Below are 27646 nucleotides of genomic sequence, written 5' to 3'. Positions count from 1 at the left end.
GAGGGGAGTGAGCAGGCTTATGAGGCACTGTTTGCCGGCGGGCCGGGCTCAGTGCAAGGCGAGCCGCGTAGCGGTCGGTCAGAGAGAGCTCAGCTGCAGCCCTTGGAGCTTGCGCCCCGCCGCCAGGCCGAGCCGGCATGGTGAGTGCGCGGCTGCCCCGGGCTAGCGCCAGGCCCCGGCTCGCTCTGGCGGGGCGGCTGCAGGATGGGGGCGGCGGTGGAGTCGGGGGGCGGGAGGCGACTCGCGCGCGGCCTTCCCGCCGGTGCCGGTTCAAAATTCAAACTGTCAGCTCCGGCGCTGCGCGCGCCATGATGCTTCCCGGGGGAGGGGGAGTAACGGTTTCTTGGGGCAGCAGCCGCGCCCCTGGCCGGACCTGGGGGGCGCTGGCCCGAGCGCTCGCAAGGCACCGCCGAGCGCTGCGGCTTTGAGGCGAGGCCGCCTCCCCGCACCCTCTGGCCCCGGGCTCGGACGCGCGCTCACCGGCCGGCAGCTCCCGCCGGGAGCCTCTTCTGCGGGCGCTCGCCCCGGCTGCTGTGGCGCGGGATTAGTTGCGGGTCGGGGGCGGCTTCCCGCTCGGTGGCGGGCGCTGCCTGTCTCTAGCCCGGGAGCCCAGCCGAGTCCGCCCCGGAGCGTTTGGTCCCCACCCCAGGACGGGGCTTCTCGGCGCGCCTGGAGCGCGGGGCTGCGCAGCGAAGCGGGTTGTCTCCGAAAGCAACGCCGGCGAGCCCCGTGTGCTGCTTTCGGGTTAAAGGCAGCCGAGCTCTGCAGCCACACGGAGCCCTTCTCCACTCAGCATCTGTCTTCGGGGGTCCGGGCCAAGGCGTAACGATCATCCCCTTGGGTGGGGACGGGCTCATGTGACAAGGCTCCAGATTAAAGACTTTCATGCTTGCGAGTGCCTGTTGTTTTCTACCAAACTAAAATTGGTTTAGGTTGTAAGCCAAGTCCTTGAAGATAGAAATGGGTGTGAAGTGGTGGTGACACCTTCAGCATGGCTGTGGTCAGCGCCAACAGACCAAACTTGGTAAAATTTGTGAATGACTAATACTCAAGTTGCAAGCAAAATGGTTTTCCCACAGCACAGGCTCTGGCGGCAGATACCTCGTTCAGGTTCATATGACCAATCCAGCTATCTTGTTGCTGATTCTGATTCTGTGCTTCTTAGCAGCATGATTGTCATCACTAATTATGGTTAACAGGTGTTTGACCTAAACGCAAGTTCTGGAATATGATGGCATTTAATTCTGTGACTTGCTTAACTTCATTTCCCCCTCCCCTTAATTTGGTTCCTTTTCACTGCCTGCTATGCAACTAGTGTAAACTGTTAATGGCCTGCACAGGATGGCTAGTGCTCTTGTTTGTTCCAACTAGTATTACAGCCCTGCCTCTAGGGGTTTCATACACTGTTCAGGAGTTACACTACATAATTAGTTGATCTTTGCTTTAAATTTTCTACTTGCTGTTTTATTCATCAGATCACAGGTGGTTGAACTGCAGGTCCAATATTGAATGCCTAACAAGGCTTAATCTAATGATGCAAGTTAGTTTGCTGTAAACCTTGAACAAAACTTTAAGGCAATAATATGTTTGAGGGTGCATTGAAAGATATTAGAAAACTTAAAAAGGTGTATTGATAAAAACAAATCATCCCCTTTTTACACAAATCAGCTTAAGCAACACTCTCTTTAAAATACTATATTTTATAAAAAAAAGTTTGAGGTGGAGGAGGCTGTCAGACAGAATTGGACTAATCGGTTGAGTGGTGGTGTAGGAAACTATCCTAGCAGTGTGGACAGATCAGGTGTTGTGAAGCAAGGTGTGAATAACCGAAGGACTGTATATACTGGCCTCAATATGTAGCATGAGCACTGGGAAGTTTCCTAAAACAGCTCTAGCATTGAGCTATTCCTAGAACTGCTACTAGCTTCACAGCTGAAGGTGTATCATTTGCTTTATGCCTCAGCGCTATATTGGCTTTAATGAGAACATCTAGTAGCAGACTCACTGACTGCACCTTTAACTGCTGTTTTGCAGGGGTTCTGGCAGAACAGAGCTTTCAGGAGTATAAATGGTGTTTGTTCAGTCCTATCCCCCTACCAATGCATTCTATTGCACTGATTTACTTTTTCTATTGCTATATATCTGAGGCCTCAATAGAAAGTTTTCCCCTTCATTCAAAATCTTATGCCCACTTTACTGCCATGAACATGATAAAGAGATTTTGCATGAGTCATGTAATGGGGTATGGTCACAGAAGACCCTTTGGGGGAGAGGGTAGGATTACTTGGTAATCTTGAATGGGGGAGGTGGGTGGCATGAGAATTGGATATGTAAAGCCGTAAAACAGGTTTTAGAAATCGCACAGGTAGTGATTTTGCTTCTTACAAGTGAGTGACACTCATGGCTTTGTGGAGTGGTTACTGGGTATAACTATAAATCATCTAACATGTGCTATATGTCCTCCAGTCAGGTAGAACAATAACAGGGAAGATATTGTTTGTTTTGTAGTATGCTTTGAATGACACTCTTAAACCAGTGATGGGCAACTGAGGCTAGTGAGTGGGCCATATGAGCGGCTCTCTTCATTTCGGTAGGCCGCAAGATTATGGTAACCAAGATAGCCTCCTGGGATATAAATTTTGCGAACACCAGTAGCATACCTAGTATTTGTGGGATGTGCCAGTTGAACTATAGCAGTGCTTTAATTGCATGGAAAGGGAGTGCAGTCAGTGTTGTGTGCCCTTGCTTGACATGTCACTTTAGTAATAACAGCAAGAAAAAACCTACATAGACTGAAATAAGAATGTGGCAACCCTCTGCATGGGCAACAATGAATAAAATGTCGTGGGCTACACATAGCACCCAGTGGGTCTCCGGTTTCTCAGCACTGATCTCAGTGCTGGTTGGTGTTAATTTTGCAAGGATGTCCTCCATAAACTTGATTGGCAGTACAGTAGTGCGCCCCATAGGTTGAAAATATGCCATGTAAGAATTGGATGTCTGAATCTGTCCAAACTTTGTATGTTTTTTTGAAGAAAACTGAACCTAATATTGAACCTGTGTAGCTTTTTGCATCTGTAGCTAGGAAAAATGTGTTTTACTCTACTGAACTGAGGTCATGTGCCTAGATTCAGTACTGGAGCAAGGGGTCACAGATGCAATGGATAGTTTTTTCTTCCCGTGGTCATTACTGCATCCTTTTTCTTAGTAGGCCACTTTGCCTCTTCTATCTGTGTATCATAACCCAACTTTCCTAAAGGGCCTCAACACAAAAGCTAATGGATGTGCTGGACACTTTCATGAATGATAACTTCCAAATGTTGGAAGTTGACAAACCCCTGCCCCCATTGTAGTTTTTCCAAATGTCATTCTTCAAAATAAGTTGGAATATGTGAAACTTTTATTTTATTTTCTGGTAAATCATATTAATGCATGTATTCATTTTCCAGCAATAGGTGGAGTGGATGATTTTGTGGACAAAGACCTTGGTTCTTATGTGAAAGATGTTTGAGAATTAGGGCAGTGTTAAATTGTAGCGTCATGCAATAGTCCTCCCACTTCATTTTAAGACTTTCCTTGAAGGAAACATCTCTACTAACCAACATCAGTGAAATTGGGATAAGAGTCAATGATATCTCAATTTTTGCACTCAGTTTTTAGAGTAGCTGCAGATTATTGGGTTAATCTTGGCAATAGAATTTGAATGGGCAAATCTCTAGAAAGATTTCTTAGTTGGCACACCTCCCCCACCTCACCATACAGACACCAGCATCTACCCTTGTGCAGTATCTCTCAGTAGTCCTAGCCCATCTGGGGGTCAGGGATAGAATCCTACTTCTCAGAGTTCCAGGCACCAGCTGGGAGTCAGGACTGGAGGGCACAGCTCAAGCTCCCCACCATACTAACATCTACCCAACTCCCTACTTCCCCCACCTACGCCATGCAGTATGCTTCTCTTCCCCTCCTAGCCAAGCAGGCTGGAGGAAAGTACTAGGTTTCTCACATTAAACTGCATCCAAACTTTGCTGCTGTAATTAGACTGGTCTTCTCCAGGCTGCCAAGCCAGGAGACAGGGCACTTCAAACTCCCCTCCCCTCTGATTCCTGCCCTCAAGCCACCTACTCCCTCCTGCTCTCCCGGTTCTCCAGCAATGAGCTGCTGCAGCTGAGGGAGAGGGTGGCTACCCACCCCCAGCCAGCCAGAGCCCTGAGCTGCTGGGTGGGCTCATTAAGCAGCTGGGTGGCCAGGCAGGTTATGGGGAGCTTTGGTAGCCTAGAGTTTCTGAAATACAACTGTGAAACACAAACACTATAGTAATTAAGGTAGTGAAAGATTTTCTTTAGACTTGGTGATGATAAAGTGATAAAATACTTGGGAAGGACTGGCTTTTTGAAGACACACAAATACTAAAGGTAAGAATTTTAAATTTTTATTATATAATAGTTGAGTGTTCAGTATCATTTGTTGATTTGTAAATTATTTCCATTTGGCAATGTATTGAAATGGCAAATTTGTCATTGTATATTAATTTTAACTTGTATGTCATATAGTAATGATAAATTTTGATTGAGATTAATAGATATAAGTTTTGAGCATCCTAGAATTTATTTTGACTCTTTTGGATTATGGACATGACATGGCTTTCTGTCTGTCGGTGAATCCATCCGTCGAGTCTTTCCTTTTCTAAATCACTTAACAGATTTTAATGAAATCTTATATTGAAGATTTTTATAAAAAAGTTGTCGGCAATTTTTGTTCTGCAGATGTTAACTCTTCTAACGCATTTTTTTGCTCATTATTCTATTTGTTTTGCTTGACTGTTCATTATTTTGACATCTTTCATTTATAGTTCAAGTTTTTTTCTTTTTTTTTTTAATTTTCAGGGTACCTTTTGTATGAATGTCATGGCTATAAGAGGAGGCATGAATGTAGATATGTAAAGGAAAAGGAGCCAGCTTTAAAACCAATGAGGAGGGGTTCTTTGCTGAATTTCATGAGAGAAGAAGATATGAGGAGTGACAGTTCAAGCTCTCCCATGGATCCATGCATATCAGACCTGGAAAACAAAGCTGCAGAACATGTTGAAGCAGATGTCAGAGTGGTGATCCTTACTTGATTTTGAAGGTTCAAGCCAGGATCAGTCACGCTACTTCAGAAGTGGAAGTGACAATACTGACAGAAGATGTGGTTGTAACAGAAAGAGATACCAAAGAATAGTTGTGACCCAGCTGAGTGGGAAATGACTCCCTTTTCATAAAATATTTTGCCAGAAGTACACCACCTCAGAATTTGGATTCATCTTTCTCATTGCTAGGTAGATGTTTTTGGTAAGGAGAGATGCACGTGAAGAACATTCTTTCAGATGACTAGCAAGTGGGGAAACTTGTCCAAAGAGAATGGCTTGCTTATTCTCCCTCAACTGGTAAAATGTATTGCTATGTGTGCCAACTTTTCTGTGTCAGTGACTCATCAGTTTATAACAAGTTTTGATGTTTGGACAAAGGCAGTCAAAGGATCATCTTGGAGCACTGTTAAAGATGCTGCAGCATCAGAAGTCTGCCAGAATTGACACAACTGAAGATGAAGGCAAGATCATCTAAATACTGGATTGAAATGATGAAGAGAATAGTTGCTGTATGTACTAAGATTCCTTGCTGAACCAGGCCTAGCCTTTTGTGGGGATACTGAAGTGCACAGCTGCCTTAATGGAACTCTCTTAATTGCATTGAACTTCTAGCTGAACTTGATCCGTTTCTCTTGAACACATGCAATGACGTGGGTATGTCTTATCTTTCGAAAACTATAGGGGATGAATTTTGATTGATATATTGGGATTCAAAGTTATGGTGCAGATAATATCTGAGATCAAGAAGGCAAAGTATTATGGAATCAATATCAATGGATCTCCTGATAGTCACTCTGATCAGCTTACAGTGGTGTTTTGTCATGTACTGAGTGATTGGAAGTGTGGTTGAGCAGTTTCTTCAGTTCATCCCCATTGAATAACGTGGTGGAATATACTTAATCTTTTGCAGGATATTCTCAAACTTGATGGCATTGATATTGCAAGCTGCATGTCAATCAGATAACGCCAGCAATATCAGTGGTGTTTATTCAGGGTTTCAAGCTAGGGTTTGTGACCTTAACAGTTTGGCTGAATGGGTTCCTTGTGCTGCCCGTAGTCTGAATTTGATTGGATCAGCTGATGTGGAGTGTTGCCCAGCATCAGTCAGGTTTTGGGGGATTTTGCAGTTATTCATTCTGTTCTTCTCAGCTTCACCCCACAGATGGTCTAAACATGAAGCAAAATACCGATGTTGTGCAAAGCACATGAGAAACAAGATGATTAGCACAAAGCAATACCACCAGAGCACTTTATATGAACTATTCTGAAATTCATCAGGCTTTGATAGACATATATGAACTATTCTGAAATTCATCAGGCTTTGATAGACATAGCTGAAAGTGATCAACAACCATCAGCAGCTGTCCATGAGGCAAAGTCCCTAAAGCTGGATCAGTTGGAGACCACTTTGATGTGCGTCATTTAGATTGACATAGTACAAAAACAAATCGTGTGAATAAAGCTCTACGGGAGGCTGGCATTGAATTGTGCACTGTTGTGAATTTGAGGGTCTTTTAGAACGCTTTCGTGATACCTATGGTGAATTTCATGTGTTTGAAGCAATTGCAACAGATCTCACCAAGCAACTACAATGAGACCCCCACAATGCAAATGACAGCAATTTTTGGGTGACGTTTATATGGGTAATACTCTCGGATTGGAGTGCCAATGGCAAATTTCACACATTGTGCTTCTATCTTATGGATAAACTTACTGTTGAGATTGTCAAACAAGCAGCATAGCATGCACCACATTAAATTAAAGGTTTCGTTTTCTTGTGGATAGGTCAATGCCCGGAGAGGAAGTCTCTAGAGCAAGGCCATTAATCAATACCTACCCGTCCAATCTCAAACATGCATTTACTGATGAATTTCTGTGGTTCTCTGTATACATACGAGAGGAGAAATCTGTGGCACAAATGATCATAAATAACTGACAAGTTTTCCAAATTTCAACATTGCTTTCAGAATGTCTCTTCATCTTGGGCACAAATTGTGAAGGCGAGCAATATTTTCAGTTAAAACTTATAAAGAACTGTCTTTGGTCCACCATGGGACAGAACGACTATCTTCACTTGCACTACTTTCAACTGAGAGAAATGGCATTTCACAATGTAATCTGATTTTTTGCTCAGTCGCAAAGTAAATATCTAATTGTATGTTGTATGTTTGACTAAAGATAACAAATTAAGTTTGATTTACCATTTTCTTTTCTCATTTGAGTAAATTATGAATATTTTTTGGCCCTAAACTTTTTCGTAGACCTTAAGCACTGTGCGTAATGAAAAATCCAGCCATGCCTAAACTTGAAAATGAAACTCTAAGCCCCTCATGCCATTGCATTCTGTCAAGAGTAACTTGTTTTAAAATGGCTCTAATGCCCCGTCCTTGTTGCTGTCAAACTGTGGCGCCCCAAGATTAAAACTAATTGAAAGTTTATAGATGTACACCACTAAACTAATAGTGGTGCAGAATTGCAAAGGCTGTACTACAGTATAGATGAGGCGCCCACTAGGCCCATGAGATGGTTAACCAGTACACTTACCAGTTAACTGGTGAGGGCTTCTCCAGGCCTGTGGTGGGGAGGGGCCCACCACTCCTTTAATTGGTTAACAGGTTAAACATTACGTTTAGCCAGTTAACCAATTAAGCAGGATTTTGGTATTGCTAGTGCATACAGCATAAGCCAACAAAAGTCAAAAGGTAATAAAATACAAAATTGAGACTTCTAATCAAACTTGTCAGATGAGAAAATCTGGTAACCTTTTTAATACAAATATATCGCTAGTAATTTTCAGTACAAACTGGCTATTTGATCACCAGGCTTTCATATGATGTTTTCAACAGACACGCATCACTTGTTTTAGGAAACATTGTGTTTTAGTTACCGGGATTCTCTTCAAAACAGACATTAGTCTGCATTAGCAAGAATGAGACTTGCTAAGAACTGACACATTTTACACACAATTCATAGACTAAATGCCTAAGTCTTTACAGATACATTTATACCTCTAAACACTGTCTAGAGCTGGGCTACTCAACTTGCAGCCTGCGAGTTGCATATGGCCCGCACCCCATTTGTTTGTGGCCCGCAGTGCGACTCTAGCGGGGTTCAACACGTGGCCCGCGGGTGGGATACTTTGAACATGGCCTCCACTGGGAATATGCTTCATAATGATGAGGCTTCTTCCAGGTGGGGTGAGCATTGAAAGATGCAAGGGGATGGGCTGGCTGGAACACACAGGTAAAGGGTGTTGGCATTTCTAGTCCCAGGGAGGAGGTGCCAGGAGCACTGGGACACTGTGGGGAAGTGTTTTATATTCATGCCCGTCAGGGTGAAAGAAGCATGCGCAACCACACTTAAGTTGTAGTCCTCAGCATGTGCTGTGAATATCATGGCCTCCGGGACTTCCAAAGTTGAGTAGCACTTGTCTAGAGGGAACTGGATTGTTCAAGAGATTAGAGATTGGCTTTAGGCAGGGATGGGCAATAATTTTCGGTGGGGCACCACTCCAAGAAAGTGGTCAAGGGCCATACTTTTCTGTGGAGGGAGTGTGGGGTCTAGGTTGGAGGTTAGGTGCAAAAGAGTGCACAGGATAAGGGACTGGGGTGCAGGAGATGCTGTGGGGGCTGATAGGGTGTTTGGGTGGAGGAGCAGGTTGTGACCTGGGTCAGGGGATTGGAGTGTAGGATCAAGGAGGGGAGTGGGGGTGCAGGAGAGGGTTCTGGCCTGGGGAAAGGATGTAGGAAAGAGTACAGGGTTTGGGAGGGAGTTGTCACTTGGGTTTGGATGGTGATCTGGGGGAGGGAGTTGGGAGGTAGCAGGGGCTGAGGTGCCAGAGGCAGGCACTGGATGGGAGGAGTATACCCAAGTGTCTCCTGGCCAGCAGGCTGCAGCACCACTAAGGCAGGCTGGGCGCTTTGCCTGCTGCAGCCCCAGCCCTCCTGAAAATGCAGGCTGCTCCCTCCACATGGCTCTGAACTCTGCATGGAGGAACAAGCTTGTGCTGCCCCAGTTGTTCAGGCCAATCTCTCAGCTCCGATTAGCAAACAGCCAGCCAATCTCTATTGGCTGGAGAGGCCAGTTCTTATTGGCTGGTTGTTTCTGGCAAATAGGAGCTGAGGTTTAGGCTGAAGGTGGGGAGATGCTCGAAGCCACCCCCTCCCTGCAGGTCAGGGAGATGCAGGGACTGGGTTTTAAATGGCAGCAGCTGTGTCCCTCTGAGGGTCCTGGCAGTCTGGTCCATGGGTCAGATCTGGTGGCTTGGTGGGCTGTATTTTGTCCAGCCCTGCTGTAAGGTCTTACCTAGGTTAACTGCCCAGTATTCAGGTCTGTTCAACACTTGGTCACTACCAGATGGCATTTTAACAACCTAGCAGATAAGCTGGTGACAAGTTCTGCTGTAGTCAAGGTGTGTATTGTAATTTTAAAGTTGTAGGCTATTTTTTGAATAGGTAGCTGAGCCATGGTACATTTTGCATTTAAGTGTCCCAGCTCAGTTTTAAAGCTACAAGAACTGAAGTCAATACTTTTTTGCAAAAGTTTTATGACGAACTTATTCACTTTTGTTTTACTGGAATATAATACTGTTTTCTGTTATAGGCTGATCAACTGACAGAAGAGCAGATTGCAGGTGAGTTTTGAGGTGCTGTTAACAAACCTACATTTGAGACTTCACTGTATTGATTTGGTATTAGTTTGTGGCAAGTTAAATGTCTCTAAACATAGGTGCTTGGAATCAAGGGCATGCTGCCTCATCCCCAGCTTGAAGTGACTTACGTTGTGTGTACTAACTTCACTTTAATGATTTGGTAAAAATGTTTAATTTAGAGTTGTATATGCCTGGACTGTTCCTAACAAATAAAACACTGCATTATTGTTCATCCTGAAAGGAAATCAAACTTGTCAGTGCTCATTGTAAACAAATGTAACATGTCATATACTCTGAGAATTCTGCCTATTGCTAATTGCTTAACAGGTCTTAGTTGCCTCTTAATTATTGCTCATTTGCATATTCAAGATAGCATAAGAACTAATATTTTAATTGGCTTTCTGCATAATAGTATCGCTTCCTGGTTAAAATTGGAGTACATTTTTAGAGACTTCTTGCTTAATGTTGTTAGCTCTTAAGGTGAATATAGGTGTGTGCGAATTTCAAAAGTATGATCTAAGGACTAAATTTCCCCCACATCCTGAGATAAATATTGCATACTTGCTTGTATGGGGGTGTAGTGGTGGGTGGCTATTCTGATTATTGCTGCTTCTGCAGAAGAACTAACAGACTTAACTTAGTTGTAAGTCTTCCATTGTTAAAACCTACTATTGTATCTAACTATCAAGAACTCAGATATTGTTTGAATGAGGGACACTGTTTCAACAGATACTAATATCTTGAGTTTCCAGCTACCTTATATTTAAATGGTATTAGAATTAGACTTCAGTGTTTATTTTGAACACACTGAAGCATCTTTATTTCTAATCTTACCAGGCTCCCAACTATAAACAGATCACTGTGTTTGATTGCTCTTGAACATGAATTCTGTGTTCAAACACATTTTAGATGTATCTTGCCTAGCACAGTTCATTATTTACAACCTTTGGGTATCTTCTCTCAGCATTTTTAGGGCACAATTCCCAAACTGAAGAGCAGCAGGACAGCATTGCGTGTATGTATGCTTAAGTCTGAAAATGATTGCAACTTTTGGAAGTTAAACTGTCTTAAGGACACCCAAAATGAAAATCCAAGGCTTATTAAAATAGGCACAATGGTCTTATGCCAGTCTAATTCAGCATCAGACTTTCATAGATAGCTGTTGGCATATTTCAACTTTCAAAGGGCTTTAGAACAATTTTCCTAGTTGCTTAAATTAAATCTTAGTCCTCTTGCATGTTGTAATAATCTTTGCACTGGTGACTGTTGTGGAGTCACAGGAAGTCCAATGTCTGACTGTTTCAGAGGTAATGCAAACATTGAAAGACCAGTGACTCCATTGAAACAGAATGGTTGCCTGGTAACTTTGAAGTCTAAAAGTGGAAAAACAGGATAATTTGAGACTTGTGTATTAGAGTAGTGATTCCCCACTGAATTTGAAAAATAGGTCAAATATAGCCTTAACCTGATAGTGTCTAAGGTTCTGTTATGCCAGTCGTATGTCAAATTACTTATTCTGTAATATCCATGGAACTGTGTTCAATCTACATAACTTTGTCTGCCAAGTTTGATTATGCACGTGTATCTGTGACAAGCGTCTATTCTTATGGCATCAAAAGCTACATAATGGGCACTTCTGTTAGCCTCATTTAGCATGGACATTGTAATTGCCAAGATTTTTTTTTCTCTTTCCCTCCCTATTTCTTTTTCTTCTGCTTATTTATACTTGTGGACCCCTTGCTCTATTCATCTGAAGTGGGTTCTGCCAACAAAAGTTCATGATACCATCTTCATTTTTTGTCTCGAAGGTGCTGCAGGACCATTTGTTGTCTTAATTTTTTTAAGTTACAGACTAACACGTGGCTACCCCCATGGAAGCTTCTGTTGGAGCACCCAGAAAAATAAATGGATTTAGAGGTGTTTAGGATCTTTCTGTTTTTGTTGTGAATTTTTATAAGACTGGACACAGTGACTTCATTGAAATGGACTTTCAACAATTTTATCTATTAAGAGCACTTTTAGTGTGTGTTGTGCATGACAGCACTGGTATTTCCATGACATCACAGCATTCATTTACAAAATGTACTTCATGCAAGAAAAGGCTCTTTACATGGCCATGAAATTCTCACCGCAGAAGAGCCAGAGCAGGATTTCTAGCCAAATGGAGAAACTTATCTGCACAAGTGTGGCTGTGGAAGCACACTGTGGGTACTTGGGTTCTTTAAACCTTGTCACTTATCTGAGAAGTGACTAAACGGCTGTAAATTCAACAAATGGCTTCATGTATGTCAGACACTATCTGGTGGTATACTAAATGGCTTGAGGCCCAAATATACATTTAAATCCCATTTAATCGGTTAACCAGTTAAGCTGGTGTGGGTAGGGTGTCTGCTCCAGCCCTGCTATCTGGAGTGGCTCCTCCCACCTTTGCAGGGGATGCTCCAACCCCCACTAAAGGACATACTTACCAGTTAACCATTAACAAGTTAACATTTCACATCCCTAATTGTTGACCCTTGGATTGGCATTGGAGGGTTGTGCCAAGTCGGTCCACTTATGTGATGCTTCTCAATTAGGCAACGTTTTATGTTGAAAGAGATGCTCACTTTTAATCCTTAAATCCTTGTGCTAGTCTTCTGAAGACTTTTACCATCTGTTTAATGGCAGAGCTTAGTCTTACAATGATAACTTTTAGCAGCTCTGAAAGTGTTTATTTGGTTTGTTAAAGCATCTAGAGTCAGTTAGCAGAACTTAGTTTTGGACAGTTTGGAGCCATGTGGTCTTAACTTTAGAAGTTACCTTACTGTTCCATAGATCTGTGGCCTGGACTGTGTGCCTGCTCAGTGAGGCTGGGGAGGAGGTCAACAAGAATTGTTCCTGAAGTTGGGTACAAGTCTAAGAATTTCATCTTTAGCTTATGATTTCTGAACAGCTAGCTTGGCTGATCCTATTTTGAAAGGTGATATTGGACCACATCCACAAGGGAGCATAAGAGTTGAAACATGTAGAACAGTGGTCCCCAACCAGTAGATCAGGATCTATAGGTAGATCTTGGAACCTTTGACTGGCGATAGCCACCTGGCAGGATCAAGTGCCGGCACTTCACCTGCCCCTCTCAGCACTGCCATGCTGCTTCTGCCCTCTGCCTTGGAGGTGTCCTCCACCCCATCTCCACAGAGCACGGAGGGGGGAGTAGAGAGGGAGAGTTTACTGGCTGCTTTTGGAAGTGATGCATGGCCAGGGTAGGGGTGAGCCTACTGTAGCTCCCTGCACCACCACCCAGAAGTCACCTGTAGTAAGCAGTGCCTAGCTGGAGTCTGCATTCTGAACTCTGGCCCCAGTCCTGAATCCCTCCTGCACTCCAGGCCTCTGCCCTAGCCCAAGCTCCCAGCCTGCAACCTCTCCTGCACCTCCACTTCTTGCCCCATGCTCAGCTCAAAACTTCACCCACATTCCAAATCCTTTAGCCTAAGATCTGTGTCTGCATCCCCTGCACAGCAACCTTCAGTCCCCAGCCTGATAAGAGTGAGTATGGGGAAGGGAGGGAGGATGGAGTAAGCAGGGGCAGGGCCTCAGAGGAAGGAGGCAGAGCAAGGGTGTTTGGGGTCTGAGGTAGATTCAAAAAAATGATCTCATGCTTAAAAAGGTTGGAGACCACTGATCTAGACAATCAAAGGAATAACACTGAAATCCAAAAAGCCTTAGTTCTAGGTACCCAGGCTCCCTTTTCAAGGAATGGGGTGGCCGGTGGGGAGGGAGGAGAGGTGTGTTCAAGTGTTAAAAGCCAGCAGAACAGGCAGAGAGCTCCCTGAGGTAACCAATGATAGATGAAGAAAAGGATGTATTCAAAGCATCTAAGATAAGCATCCAAATTTGAGCTGCAAGAAGGTTCTTTCCCTAAGCAGTATGAAAGGGAATGAAGTGTCAGGAGGTTTGTGGGGAATTACACACTGAGCGATGCCCACCTTCTCTTAGACCAAGTTCATTATTCCCTCAGGCAGAAAGCTTAGAGGGTGGGCCCTTTCTTCTGTGCTGTTTTTTGAATGGTACTGGCTCTGGCAACCTCTGAGTAAGGATGTTACTCGGGTAATTGAATAATCAAATAGTCGATGCAAGTCTGGAGTCTAGCCCCGGGCTTCAAGTGCCACTTTGAAGCATCCCTTCTTCTTCCCCCACCTTGCTGCCTCTATCTGATAGGGGGGGAAGCAATTAGTTGACTAGTCCTTCATATCCCTACCTCTGAGCATACCTGCTTGCTTAGGTGACTGATTCTTTTCTAGTTCCTGAATCTCTTGGGCTTGAATAGGAGCTAGCTGTCTGCACAACTTGAGGGCAGCAGCAGTATATGTGCTCAGACAAATAAAATTAATCCATATGGGACTCTGATCAAGAGCTTATTCACTTTAAGCACCTACAGTTTGGATGGCAGTTTTATGGTGCCTAAAACTAGAACTGGGCACCCTAAACACTGTAGAGCTGTGTGTGGACCCATTAATGGGTCCTTGACTCCTGATTAATCAAGTAGGGTGAGACAGCTGTTTAAGTGACTTGATTACCTGTTCCGTTAATTCCCTTTAGGGCACCTGGCATTGGCCACTGTCAGAGGAGAGGATACTGGGCTAGATGGACCTTTGGTCTGACCCAGTATGAATTGAATATTGGTAACATATTGTCAAATGGCAAATATTTTTGTTAAACCGCTAACAATTTCTTAGAATATTAGCAGACCAAGACTTTATGGTCTGCAGTAGGCTTAGCCATAGCTGTGTACTTAAGACTACTTACAAACAAAGGAACTTTCTATCAAAAAGGAAGAGGGGAGGTAGTGCCGGGGGGGGCGAGGAGGACAACTTAAAAGCCAGTTCCCCCCAGCTCTGCAGGAGAGGGTAGGGGGCAGTAGTGGCATTCCATCTTTGGCATGTACAAGAGTCTCTGCTGGCGCTCTTGTGCATTTCAAAGCAGAAGCCTGGGGCCACGGTGCGGGAGAGGGGACGCTCGGAGTCCCCTGCTGGCCCCGGGCTTCCTGCAGTGTATTTCCAAGACTGAAACACACGAGTCCCTGCCGGCATTCTTGTGCATTTCAAAGATGGAACACCACATGGCACTTCTGCCTTTTGGGCTCTTGCTACATTTCAAAGTGGAAGCATCATTACTGAGTAATCGATGGAAATTCTATTGACTATTCAGTTATCAACTAATCTAATTTTAATATCCTTAGCTGGCATAGGTCATGTCTAGAGACCACTGGTGCAAACCTTTGAGGGTCATACTCTTTTTCCCTGCTTGTTTCTTCCCCTGTCCCCTGCTTTGGGCCAGGGCCAGGAGCAGCCTAGTGTGGGGTGGGTGGACAGGGTAAGGATGCAAGGGGCTGGAGTTGTGTGGGATTGTCAGCTGGGCTACCTGTCAGGTACAGAGCTGCACCAAGGCTGGGGACAGGGTCAGTTGGTGGGGTGGGAGTGGGGTAGGTCTAAGTGGTACTCCGTCCTGTTCCCTCCCTCTCTCACCCCCCCCCCCCCATGGAGGCTAGTTGATCTTGCTGCACTGCCTTGTTCCTCTGCACCCATGTAGGGGGCATGCCTCACAATTGCACAGTCTTGAAATACTACACTGAAGTATTATAGCTCATCACCTGCATCATTGGTGTTTCAAGTGTAGGTATATCCTTCATGACCGTAAATCCATTCTAGTCCCCCTCTCTGAACTAACATCTATTTGTCCACTTGGTTTAAATTGCAAGCTTTTCAGGGCAGGGACCCTCACAACTTGTTTAATTTGCTTTGAACAATTGTGCATTGTATACATGTCAGGTACACGTAGTATGTGGTTCAAATCTGGTAGAACAGTGATCTCCAACCTTTTTAAGTACATAATCATTTTTTGAATTTAAGTTAATCTAGGATCTACCTCAGACCCATATCCCCTTGCCCTGCCTCCGTCCCTGCACCTATACTACCCCTTCTGAGGCCCCATCCTATTCACTTTGTGGCGATGGGGAATGGGGGGGTGGGAGGGCACCTTGACTTCAGTGCCTCCGCTCCACTTCCACCCTGAACAGCAAGCAGGAGGTTCTTGGGGGCAGCTTCAAGACAGAGGTCAGGAGCAGCACAGTAATGGGGAAAGAGGCAGCTGAAGACAGCCTCCCAGCCAAACCACCCGATCATCTGTCAGAGGCTCTAGCATCTACCAGTAGATCCTGGTCAACTGGTTGGTGACCACTGTGATGGAACAATTAAGGTGCTTAAATTTCAGTTCAGTTTTCCAACAGATGTTGTTACAATGCAGTAAAACGAGTGAGGGCACTTAAATAAGCTTGCAATATATTGCCTTACACTACCAAGGTTGTTTGGTTGTCATTAAGAGCCATTGAAGTTTATTTTGGTATTCCTGCTTTTCTCAAGGAATAACACAGGGAAGTACAAGCAAAGCAACAGGAGAATATAATCTTGTCCCTGACAGCTGTAATGGAGACCGTGGCCCCTATGCACAACAACTCTCTTCTCCCCTAGCTCCATAGCCTCTACTGCTGAGGCCTCAGGATGTGACGGAGGTGTATAGGGAGAACAATGAAAGGGCAGTCTCAAACTCAATCTTCAGGGCCTCAGTAGGTAAAAGGCTGTCATCCTTGTGTTTCTGAGCACCCCTTTCGGATTCCCACCATGGGCTTCTTTTCTGTCCCTGCTGTCTTTCCTAAATAAAAATGCATATCTGAGCAAGTCTCTATTGCTTGTATTGTAGGAGAAGGGTGGGGGATTACAGGTAAACACGCAGGAGGCAGGGGCACCTCAAGAGTAAAGTGCATGACTTTCAAAACTGGCTATTCATAAAACTTTCTTTCAAAGCCTCTATGACTTGGACTGCCCCATGCCCCTGGGCTACGTCTACAGTGGCAAGATTTCGCACAAATACTCTTTAATGCAAGAGTTTTTGAGTTAGAGTATTTGAGTAAGAGAGCGTCTGCACTGGCATGTGCCTTTGCGCAAAAGATGTGCTTTTGCGCAAGAGCATCCATGCCACTGTAGACACTCTCTTGTGCAAGAAAGCTCCGATGACCATTTTAAATATCAGGCTTTCTTGCACAAGAAATTGATGTTGCCTGTCTACACTGGTCTCTTGCGCAAGAGGGCTTATCCCTGAGCGGGAGTGTCAGAGTACTTGCGCAAGAGCACTGATTTTATACATTAGAATGTCAGTGTTCTTGCGCAAGTACTCGCGGCCAGTGTAGACAGGCGGTAAGATTTTGTACGATATCTTACTAATATAGATGTAGCCCTGGTATCTGGTTGCTTAAAATCTGTGGCTCTGCCTCAGCGCCCACCGTTACTAAATAACTTCTCTTCTCTCTCTCTCCCCCCCCCCCCCCTTTGTTCTCCCAAGATTCTGGAGCATGCACCAGGCTGCCCCCATAAAGGAAATGTTTTATTTGCTGTGGTCCAACCTATTTAGCAGACTCCTAAACGTTCCCTTTAAATACCCAAATGCGCATTCAACCACCAATTACAGACTGAACAAGAGCAAAATGAACTGATCCTTACTGGGGTCCAGGCTGCCTGTGGACTTCAATGAGCCACAGGACCAAGGGGTAGGTTGGGTCCTCTCTGATTCTGACTTTCTATTCTGGAAAAGTTCCAGAATGCATCTTTCTGAAGAGGGAGAAGTTCTCAAAGATATATGTGCCTTTCCCAATCATCCTACAGTGCTGTCAGTGAAATGGCCTGTATGAGCCACCAGCTCCTGTAGCACCATGGAAAAGTACCCCTTGTGGTTTATGGACTCCTTTGCAAGATGATCAGGGGGCCCAAGGTGATGATGTGCATTCAGTTTATTGCCCCACCTCAGTTAGGGAATCCCATCACAACAAAGCCATCCACCAGGGTATCCACATTTCCCAGAGTCACTAGTTTTGGTTGCCTTGGCTACTTGTATAACAGCCCCTACTGTAGACTTCTCAACTCCAAATGAATTCCTAACTAACGCACTTTTCCATGGTCAGAGTGGGTCTCAGTGTCTCCCTGTGCTTTGTGGGGCGGGGAGCCATTTGCAAAGTTCCATGGAAGTGGCCTTGCACATTCACAGGTTTTGCAGCCACTGATGATTGTCCCATACCTGCAGCACTATACAGTCCCACCAGTCTGTGCTTGTGTCTCAGCACCAGAACCAACATTGCGCTGTGTTCAGAGGGTTGTTTGGCAGCTGCATTTCCATTTTGCTGAATGCAGAGGTTTGCCTGTACAGTATGCCCAGGAGACCCCAAGATAGAGATGATCTCCAGGGATGTTCCTGCTTGTCCTCTTCCTAGCATACTATGTTTACAGTCTCAAAATACTGCACCATTTGGCACCAAGGTAGACATCATCACAATGGTTTGATGCAGAGCAGGATCCACAAGTGGGGGTCCGTACCCACACTGTTATGGCGTCTGCGCAGGTCCAAATAGGGTGCAAAAAGGCTGTTTCCTGTTGATCTCAACTGGAGGGGGGTGTAGATGTGCATTCTGGGTCACTGACCACACGAACCCATAACCACCCACTGCATAGTTTTGGTTCTAGTGTGCACCGGAAGCATAATCCAGAATGGAAAGCAACACAGGCACCCGTAGTGGATTGCTCTCAAAGTCAACAGCAGTCTACCTCATTGGGATGCACTATTTCAAACTATGTTGAATTGTTGCACACAGTGGGGACATGAACCTTTGACTGTACTAAATCAGGTGCCAAGACATTGACTGTAATAAAGTTGACCATATATCATGCTGTAGATGTGGCCTCAGTCGCCTACTTAGATGACAACGTATCTTACTGTGTCTACTGCAGATAGTTGTGTGTAAGTGTAATCTTCAGCATTCTGGCCATTAAGCTTCAAACTGGCTTCATGTTGCGAAATAAATGAGTCAGTCAAACCTCACTTGAGTTTAAATCAGATGCCTCTTGCAAAAGTGGATGGGTTGGTGGAGGTGTGTTTTTGTTTGCTTGTTGGGATGGACTCAAACCGCTTCATTGCTGCCTTGTACAGCCAAACAGCATATCTTCTACTGACCTTCCTCAGGGAATGTAGTTGATATTTGGGCGTACTTGAAGGTGTTCACTCCTGTCCCTGGTACAGCAGATAGCAGTGAATCACTTGTCTCTAGCTTGATCTTTACTCACATTTTAAGGGCTCTACTAGCACTGCTCAAAGTAAGCCTTCAGAAGTGAGGTAAATTAATACCTTCTGGAAAAATTGCACTTTACTTTTAGTGAAGAATCCACTCAGGTGGTTAAGTGCAACTGAAAACCAGAAATCAAACTAACTATTGTAAAATAGTACAAGAGCCAATACGCCTGATTTGTTTTTGCTAACGAATGAAAGGTTACTGTTCAAAGGCTACTTGTAACTAGGGATTTAAATGGTTAACCTCACCCTGTTGGCCCTCTGCCGGGGAAGCTTCACTATATGCTGTGCAGTATCACTTGACTCCGGGAGCCAGGCTAGCAGGGGCTGCTGGTAACCATGTAACTGCTAGTATTTTTAGCAGTTGCATGGTTACATTTTTTAATTACTTTTTACATCCCTATTTTTGGCTAAGATATTGTAGCTGAAATAGCTATAAATACCTACTTTAATAATGTACAAAAGAGCTTGTGATGTTTCATCTATAGTAGAAGATGAAACAGGCTGCTAATGAAGTTTCAATATTTTGTTCTATGTCTAGTTTATATTTTCAAATTGTTCCTGTAGATTAGGGTGCTGATGGTCACAATTGCTAAATACTGGACTCACATCAAGCAAGGCTATGATGTCGGTTGACCATCTGTTTGAGAAGTCAGATGATAAATATTCTAGAAGAATGTGCTCCTTTAGGTTAAGGCTGCTCATCCTAAACCTACTGCTTTCAAGTACTGTATGCAACAGAACTTAGAGTTAAAATCAACTTACATGTTTACTTGGAAAATCTCTGCAAGCATGTTTCCTTGATAAGAAGTAGTTCTCCGTAAATTCTCTTAAGAAAATTATCAAAGTTAGTGTATGTTATACTCTAATGGTAGATCCGATCAAAACAGATTTGGAAAACTATTTCCATAGAAATTTTAATTGTGACTGTTGCCACTTTTCATACCACACTCTAATGTATGGCTAACCCTGTCATATTAGGTTTATTTTTTTTTTCCTAACTCATTCAGTTAGTGGAGTTACTGATAGAAGTTCCCTCACAATTGTAAACCCTAAGTGGAATTCAAACTTCAGAAAAATGGAAAGTGAAGCTTACCCTAGCATATATTTAAGAGCTTTTTCTAAGACTTGCTAGGATTAACCTCATACTTTAATTGAATTGTCCTGTAGATAAGTCTGGTAGATCCAACTGTACTACTGGGAAATATTCCTTCATATCATGACTCTAGACAGGTTATTGGTTACTTCAGATGTTGGATTTAGTTTTCTAGAATGAATATTGTCTAATCTAAATCAAGAAACTAATAATTGATCATTATTAGTGATAATAATTGATCACAAGCAATACATTTTTAACTATGATTATTAAAACTAACCAATGCCTGGTGTCTTGTTTTGTCAAACAGAATTCAAAGAAGCCTTTTCATTATTTGACAAGGATGGTGATGGTACTATAACAACAAAGGAATTGGGAACCGTGATGCGATCGCTTGGTCAAAACCCCACGGAAGCTGAGCTACAGGATATGATCAATGAAGTAGATGCTGATGGTAAGCTTTCTAAGAAGCAGTTAATTGAAAATAAACTTATTAAATGCATTACTAATAACAAAATTATCTTGCAGGCAATGGCACAATTGATTTTCCAGAATTTCTGACAATGATGGCAAGAAAGATGAAAGATACAGACAGTGAAGAAGAAATTAGAGAGGCATTCCGTGTGTTTGATAAGGTACTGAAGGGTTGTATAAGGTTTGCAAGTTAGTTGAGGGATTGAATAAAATCACTTCCAAATAACACCTGCCACTAACTTTCCAAACTGTAGAAATCCTGTACAGCAATTAGATTATATATAATAAGTACAGTTTCTGCTCTTGGACTTGGATGATCCTCTTCATATAACAAATGGAAGGCCTGGTGGACATACCTTAGGTTCTAGTCAGTGAGAAATTGTTCCTACTACTTGGACTGATTTTGAAATACTAATAAATCTTATTGGGAGGCAAGTTATAAAATTCAGTGTACAAATGGAGGTCTCTTTCAGGAGGTTCACACAAGACAATTCAGGTCGTTCTTCAGTAAAGCACCCGAGTGCCTATGTAAATGGTTACCATACTTGTTCAAAGCTGGAAATATAGCTTCCATAAATTCACAAGAACTTAGATGCTACACGTTTTGGCTGCATCTCATGGATTTTTTTTTTATTATAGTCAAGTGCCTTAAAAGCTGCTTAAATTCAAGTAGTGGTTGGTCATCAGACTTAAGATAGCACTCTATCAAAGAATGGTTGAGACCGGTGAGAATTTACTACTTCATTTACATTGTTTATAGAACAAATATAAAACCAGATCACTTGGGTTTTTTTGAATGTTATACTGGTAAGATATACTTATTAAGTCATACAGTAAATGTAGGGCTAGTAACTTGTGAATTGTTAAGATACCACAGAAAACAAATCTGACACTGGGCACTGGTTCTCTATAAGTGATATAATAGTAATTATCCTCTAGGGAAGCTCCTAAATCTTGTCCAGGAGTACTGTATGTAGAATAAATTCAGAGGTTATTTAGTTTATACTGAATTCTCTTCAAAGGTTTTCAACTTTCTTTAGGATGGAAACGGTTATATTAGTGCTGCGGAACTTCGCCATGTGATGACAAATCTTGGAGAGAAGCTAACAGATGAAGAAGTTGATGAAATGATTAGGGAAGCAGATATTGATGGTGATGGTCAAGTAAACTATGAAGGTAAGCTTTAATAAGAACAATTGATGTTTTCTGGCTGAGCGGAGGAGCGGAGCGCCACCAGGGAGGGGGAAGTGCGGCAATTCCTGCTGATGGGCTGCCTGCATGCAGCTCCGGTGCGAGGAGGCAAGGCATGAGCCAGAGAGCGGGACGCTGGCAGGTGTCAGGACGCTGGCATGATGTGGCGTCGTGACATCACGGCTGGCCACTACCGGTTTCAAAAAGGCTCCGGCAGCCCTGCAACCTGGAAGGCAGAAGCCAGGTAGGGGAGGGGAAGGGGCTTGTGCTGAGCGGAGGAGGGCAGGTCAGGAGAAAGGGGCAGGGTGCAGGAGAGACAAATGCCACGGGGCCAAGTGGAGACACATGGCGTTTTGTTTTTGCTCGACACAAATTTTTAGCCCACGTGTTCAGTATTTTTTGGGAAAGCATCCCTACTTGCAGCCTGCAGTTGTTTTCTTTGCAGTAATATGGCCATCGCCACTTTCCGAGTGGTGCAGGCCTGCTGTAGGGCAACCGAAAGGGTCTTGATGGATACTAAAAAAACCCTCAGATCCTTCAACTGTAATGTACCTTAATCATTCTAGTCGTCTAAGATTAGATATCTTTCTGTATATCTTAAGCTTTGCAAGCATTTGACTTTAGTGGGAGGCCACTTTAATGTGTTCAAATAGACTTGCAGTTAATGGTAACAAAATGCTACTCCCAATGTATATTGTAACGTAAGAGGGTAAGCAAATAACCATTTAGATTACTAGCAATTGGTATACAGAACTATAGAAGCAAACTATCAATTCTATATATATTAATCAGATATTTCCATTTTGACAAAGTCTAGCATTGGTCCCTGTAATCTCAAGCACTTTCACAGAAAAGGTTTCATTTTTCTAAAGTAAAAAGTTGCCTGGCATAGGTTTCCCTAACATTAATCACACTTCAGGGGCCAGGACCAAGTAATGTTTCTCTATATAATATAGATCCTGCGAGCTCTATGTTAGTAATTGGATTTCTTTCCTTTTATCTCCCATTGTCAATGGCAAATTCTTCCTCCCCGCTAGTAGGAAAACTAGTCCAGCATATAAAGAAAGCACATACAATGAGGAACTGATATCTGTTCCACCTCTCCTGCTGCCCAGCAGCGTTTGTGGCTCCTTCGCTCTGTTGCTCAGTGACTAGCTAATGTTCCCTAGTGCATGCTAGTTAATGTCTTCAGAGGCGCTCAAATTTCACCCTGTCAGCACATTCTTCCTTGGGTTTAAGGAGATCTAGACTCATAGATTTTAAGGTCAGGATGAAATATTGTAATGGTGTATTCTGATCTCCTGTGTAACACATGCCATACAAATTCCTCAAAATAATGCCTAGAGTTTATTTTTAGAATCATTCAATTTAGATTTAAAAATTCATCATAACCCTTGATAAATCAACACTATTTATCCTTGCTATCAAAAATGTGCTCCTTATTTGCCATATAAATTTGTCTAACTTTAACTTTCAGCCATTGTCTCATGGTACAACTTTGTTATGTATTGTTGAACACAATAATTGAATAACGGGCGTTTCATGCTATGACTTAAATTGTCAACTGCTTCATGGACCCATATCGCAGCCTCTCCTAGGCACAAACAGTTTAAAAAAAAACCTAGTTATTTTGGAGGGGTTTTATGTCATGGCAGGTTAATTTCCCTCTCTTATAAAAGAGACTAGTAATGCAGCCTTTGCCCAGTAGTCAAAGCTAGTACATTAATGTCTTTTCAAAGTGGAAATCTGCAGCTGCTAAGCATTTGCTGAAGACCCATCAAACTTTCTGAAGACTCATAGAATCATAGGACTGGAAGGGACCTCGAGAGGTCATCGAGTCCAGCCCCCCGCCCTCAAGGCTGGACCAAGCTCTGTCTACACTATCCCTGACAGATGTCTATCTAACCTGTTCTTAAATATCTCCAGAGAGGGAGATTCCACCACCTCCCTTGGCAATTTATTCCAATATTTGACCACCCTGACAGTTAGGAATTTTTCCTAATGTCCAATCTAAACCTCCCTTGCTGCACTTTAAGCCCATTACTCCTTGTCCTGTCCTCAGAAACCAAGAGGAACAAATTTTCTCCTTCCTCCTTGTGACACCCTTTTAGATATTTGAAAACCGCTATCATGTCCCCCCTTAATCTTCTTTTTTCCAAACTAAACAAGCCCAGTTCATGAAGCCTGGCTTCATAGGTCATGTTCTCTAGACCTTTAATCATTCTTGTTGCTCTTCTCTGTACCCTTTCCAATTTCTCCACATCTTTTTTGAAATGTGGCGCCCAGAACTGGACACAGTACTCCAGCTGAGGCCTAACTAGTGCAGAGTAGAGCGGCAGAATGACTTCATGAGTTTTGCTTACAACACACCTGTTGATACAACCTAGAATCATATTTGCTTTTTTTGCAGCAGCATCACACTGTTGACTCATATTCAACTTGTGGTCCACTATGACCCCTAGATCCCTTTCTGCCATGCTCCTTCCTAGACAGTCACTTCCCATCTTGTATGTATGGAACTGATTGTTCCTTCCTAAGTGGAGCACTTTGCATTTCTCTTTATTAAACCTCATCCTGTTTACCTCTGACCATTTCCCTAACTTGCTAAGGTCATTTTGAATTATGTCCCTATCCTCCAAAGAAGTTGCAACCCCACCCAGTTTGGTATCATCTGCAAACTTAATAAGCGTACTCTCTATCCCAATATCTACATCATTGATGAAGATATTGAACAGTACGGGTCCCAAAACAGACCCTTGCGGAACTCCACTTGTTATCCCTTTCCAGCAGGATTTAGCACCGTTAATAACAACTCTCTGACTACGGTTATCCAGCCAATTATGCACCCACCTTATCGTGGCCCTATCTAAGTTATATTTGCCTAGTTTATCAATAAGAATATCATGCGAGACCATATCAAATGCCTTACTAAAGTCTAGGTATATGACATCCACCGCTTCTCCCTTATCCACAAGGCTCGTTATCCTATCAAAGAAAGCTATCAGATTAGTTATATATCGATTATAGCTGCCTTAGAAACAAATATTTTTAACTCTGGTGAGGCAAGATAAGGCATCAGTGTTACGGGATTCAATACTACAAAAGTCCCTTAGGTTTTGGGGGACAAGCTGACATTCAGAACTACAACTGCAAATGACATCCTGATATGCAGGTAACAGGTTCTTTTGGAACAGATTGGAAAAGATAGCAAAACATCAAACATTGTCCCGCAAAAGGCATCTCAAACATTCATTAGCACAGTAGCTCTGTAAATACAGGGGTCTTGACGGCTTGTAATGAGAGGGTTTGCAAGATACTAATACATCTTTCTTTTTCTTTTCAGAATTTGTACAAATGATGACAGCAAAGTGAAGAGATTGTACAGAATGTGTTAAATTTCTTGTACAAAATTGTTTATTTGCCTTTTGTTTGTAACTTATCTGTAAAGGGTTTTTTCCCTTACTGTCAAAAATATGCATGTATAGTAATTAGAATTCCATTTCATGTTTTTTCTCCCTCTATCTTACTGTCATTGTTCTGACAAGTTTTTGGAAAAATTGATCAAAAGTAACAAATGTTGCATGTGGCTTACTTTGGATATTTAAGCCCTTCTGCCCATCTAAAGTCTGTTGGAGTTGATCAAATGAGGGAACATCTGGGTTATGCTTGTTAAAGTAGCTTTCTTCAGGAAACTTAGCATGTTGTTAAAACGTGGAGCCTTAACTCTGCGTGGACTATTGACAGTTAACAATATGGAACTTAAAAGTTGCACTATTGCAAAACGGGTGTATTACCTAGGTACTCGTTCGTACACTATTTTTTTTTGTACCAGAAAATCATTTTCTCTTACTATGCTTATTTAAACTCTGTTTAGCCACTTCTTTTCAGAATAATCTGCTTATGGCACAATTTGCCTCAGATCCATTCCAAGTTGTATATTTGTTTTCCAATAAAAAATTACAACTTATGCATATTTGTGTATCCTTTAGTTATTTATGGTATTAGACTGCAATGAGATTAATAGCCTCAGCATGCAGGCAGAGTGTATTAGATATTTAAAATTACTTGTGAATGCTGAGACAACTAGTGTCCTGGGGGAAAGTGGCCATTTTTATCATGTGAATTCTATATTTGGAGAAACTACTGCAGAAAGTCACAGAACTGCCTGAAATATTATTTTTTCTTGAGGGCTGCAAGTTTATACATCCTAACACTAAATATTTGGGCATCAATTTTGTTCCAGCTCTGTAAGGAAATGGAGCACAGCCTGGCAAATCCCACTGTGCTCCTCTGCACTGTCCAGATTGAATCGCAGAAGGTGTTATGTTTACGCTCCATAGAAGAGTTCTCTCAATGGCATCTGGTCCAATCAGAAGGTTTTTATTTAATGTTGGGAGGTTTCTATAGTGAGCCTCCATGTTGTACTTCTAATTCAGACAGGCCGTCCTTACAACTGTCAGCATTAATTCCGAAAGTAAATTCAAGAACTATTCCTCTTTCAGTTAAGCATCAACATCCATCTTTGGAGCACTGACAATTTCATGGGAGTGCAATCCTTTTTTTCCCCCTCAGAGTTACTGCAATAAATTAATGTGGCACTTTTTCTTAGTCAAAGTTATTTATTTTCTTTGTTGGAAGTCTTCACATATTAGTGACTATGGAATTTGGAGCTATTCAGTCACTAGCATTGTTCTAGTCTGTTCCTGCCTTGACATCATTGACAGAAATAGGCAGCCTGATACATCTGAAAGGTTTCTTTCTTTGATCCACATTTGAGGACCATATTACTTAGTCTGGACACAAATACATCCAGAATAGAGACTTTTATTTAGGGACCAAATCTTTAATAGTGGGTTCTTTAGTCTGGAAAAAGGTAAAATAAGATCCAATGGCTGGAAGTTGAAGCTGGACAAAATGAAGCCTTATCTATTTCACCCTCTATTCAGAGGGGTACACACTGCACTGCGTCTTGTGTTGTGAAACACCCAGTTTTGGTAACACAAAAGCTTCACTGGTACGAAAGACTTTTTTTTTTCTTTTCTCTTTCCTTTACTGTTGACAAACATGCACAAGACTTTTTTCACTTTTATTGAACTCTGCTGTCCTGCAGCCAGGTAAACAACAATCTGCCTCTCCCTTTTGCAAGCCCTGGGAAATTATAAATTCCATTTTCTTCTTGATGGCTCAGCATGGACGGATCTTCTGGTATCTTCTTAGGTAATCATTTCTAGCTATCTAACCAAACACTCTCCTGCTTGGACCACTGCAGAGGTATTGGCTTTAAACAGTATATGGAGAGAAGAATCTGTTCAGTCCCAGCTATGAATGACCTGTAGGAATTGAGACTTGTATGGCAAATTTCTTGAGGCTTGTGTGAAAAGGGCTATGAGTGGGGGACACTGCAGAGCAGAGAGAAACTAAAGGAGCTGGGGTAGGCCTATGATAAGGTTGCTCTAGTGCTGGCCCTTAAGACATGCTGTTTCTATAAGGACCCCATCTCCACTGCCATGAGCCCTGTGGAGCGGAGGACACAGAGGCAGCAGAGAGGATCTAACCCACCGGACAAAGTAATAAATTAAGATGTTGAGCTAGACGAGATTGTGGAACTCCCAGCAGGGTTGCCCGATGTACAGCCAGTCTCTCTGCTGCTTCTATCTGGGGATCAGATGTCTGCTAGAATGATACCTGCCCGTGGAAAAGCAAGGGATAATTTTAGAATGAGCTCTTTGCAAAGCTGCCCTGCAAAAACTATTTTCTTTTGTCTGTGCGCACAACCCCAGACCTACATCCCCAACACAAGCCATGCTTTGGGGGATTGCAGCGCTGTGTGCCTGGCAAGGCTCAGGGAGTGACTGGTATGTTGCTAAAGGTGCTTGTAAGTGACATGTTTCAATACTGAGCTGGAATTTAACAAGCCCTCTTTTGTGCACTGTCCACAGCAGCAGAGACTTGGAGGTTCACT

The 27646-nt window shown here is 43.0% G+C and overlaps 1 protein-coding gene across 4 annotated transcripts; it reads left to right on the top strand.

The window, feature by feature from the left end:
- On the top strand, window positions 1-25653 carry CALM2 (calmodulin 2). 4 transcript variants are annotated; one of them, XM_075925400.1, is made up of 7 exons: window positions 5848-6403; window positions 6444-7238; window positions 9728-9758; window positions 20330-20473; window positions 20548-20654; window positions 21534-21669; window positions 25028-25653. In XM_075925400.1, the coding sequence occupies exons 2-7, from the start codon at window positions 7176-7178 to the stop codon at window positions 25054-25056; spliced, it is 510 nt and encodes a 169-aa protein (XP_075781515.1). In that variant the 5' UTR covers window positions 5848-6403; window positions 6444-7175; the 3' UTR covers window positions 25057-25653. The 4 variants fall into 4 exon arrangements, with proteins under 4 accessions (XP_075781516.1, XP_075781514.1, XP_006125556.1 ...); XM_075925401.1 differs by lacking the exons at window positions 5848-6403; window positions 6444-7238 and adding an exon at window positions 1-140; XM_006125494.4 differs by lacking the exons at window positions 5848-6403; window positions 6444-7238 and adding an exon at window positions 4899-5779.
- Window positions 25654-27646: the final 1993 nt, after the last annotated feature.

The sequence above is a fragment of the Pelodiscus sinensis genome, chromosome 3 (genome assembly GCF_049634645.1).
Source record: "Pelodiscus sinensis isolate JC-2024 chromosome 3, ASM4963464v1, whole genome shotgun sequence".
NCBI classification, from domain to species: domain Eukaryota; kingdom Metazoa; phylum Chordata; order Testudines; family Trionychidae; genus Pelodiscus; species Pelodiscus sinensis.
This window is presented reverse-complemented; position numbering and strand designations above follow the sequence as displayed.

What these genes read in the sequence shown, in the direction of transcription:
- CALM2 (XM_075925399.1), top strand. Translation starts at nt 20, where the DNA reads ATGAGGCACTGTTTGCCGGCGGGCCGGGCTCAGTGCAAGGCGAGCCGC. An exon ending in CATTCCGTGTGTTTGATAAG is followed by an intron (nt 20,655 to 21,533) that starts GTACTGAAGGGT and finishes AACTTTCTTTAG; the next exon opens with GATGGAAACGGTTATATTAG. An exon ending in TGGTCAAGTAAACTATGAAG is followed by an intron (nt 21,670 to 25,027) that starts GTAAGCTTTAAT and finishes TTTTCTTTTCAG; the next exon opens with AATTTGTACAAATGATGACA.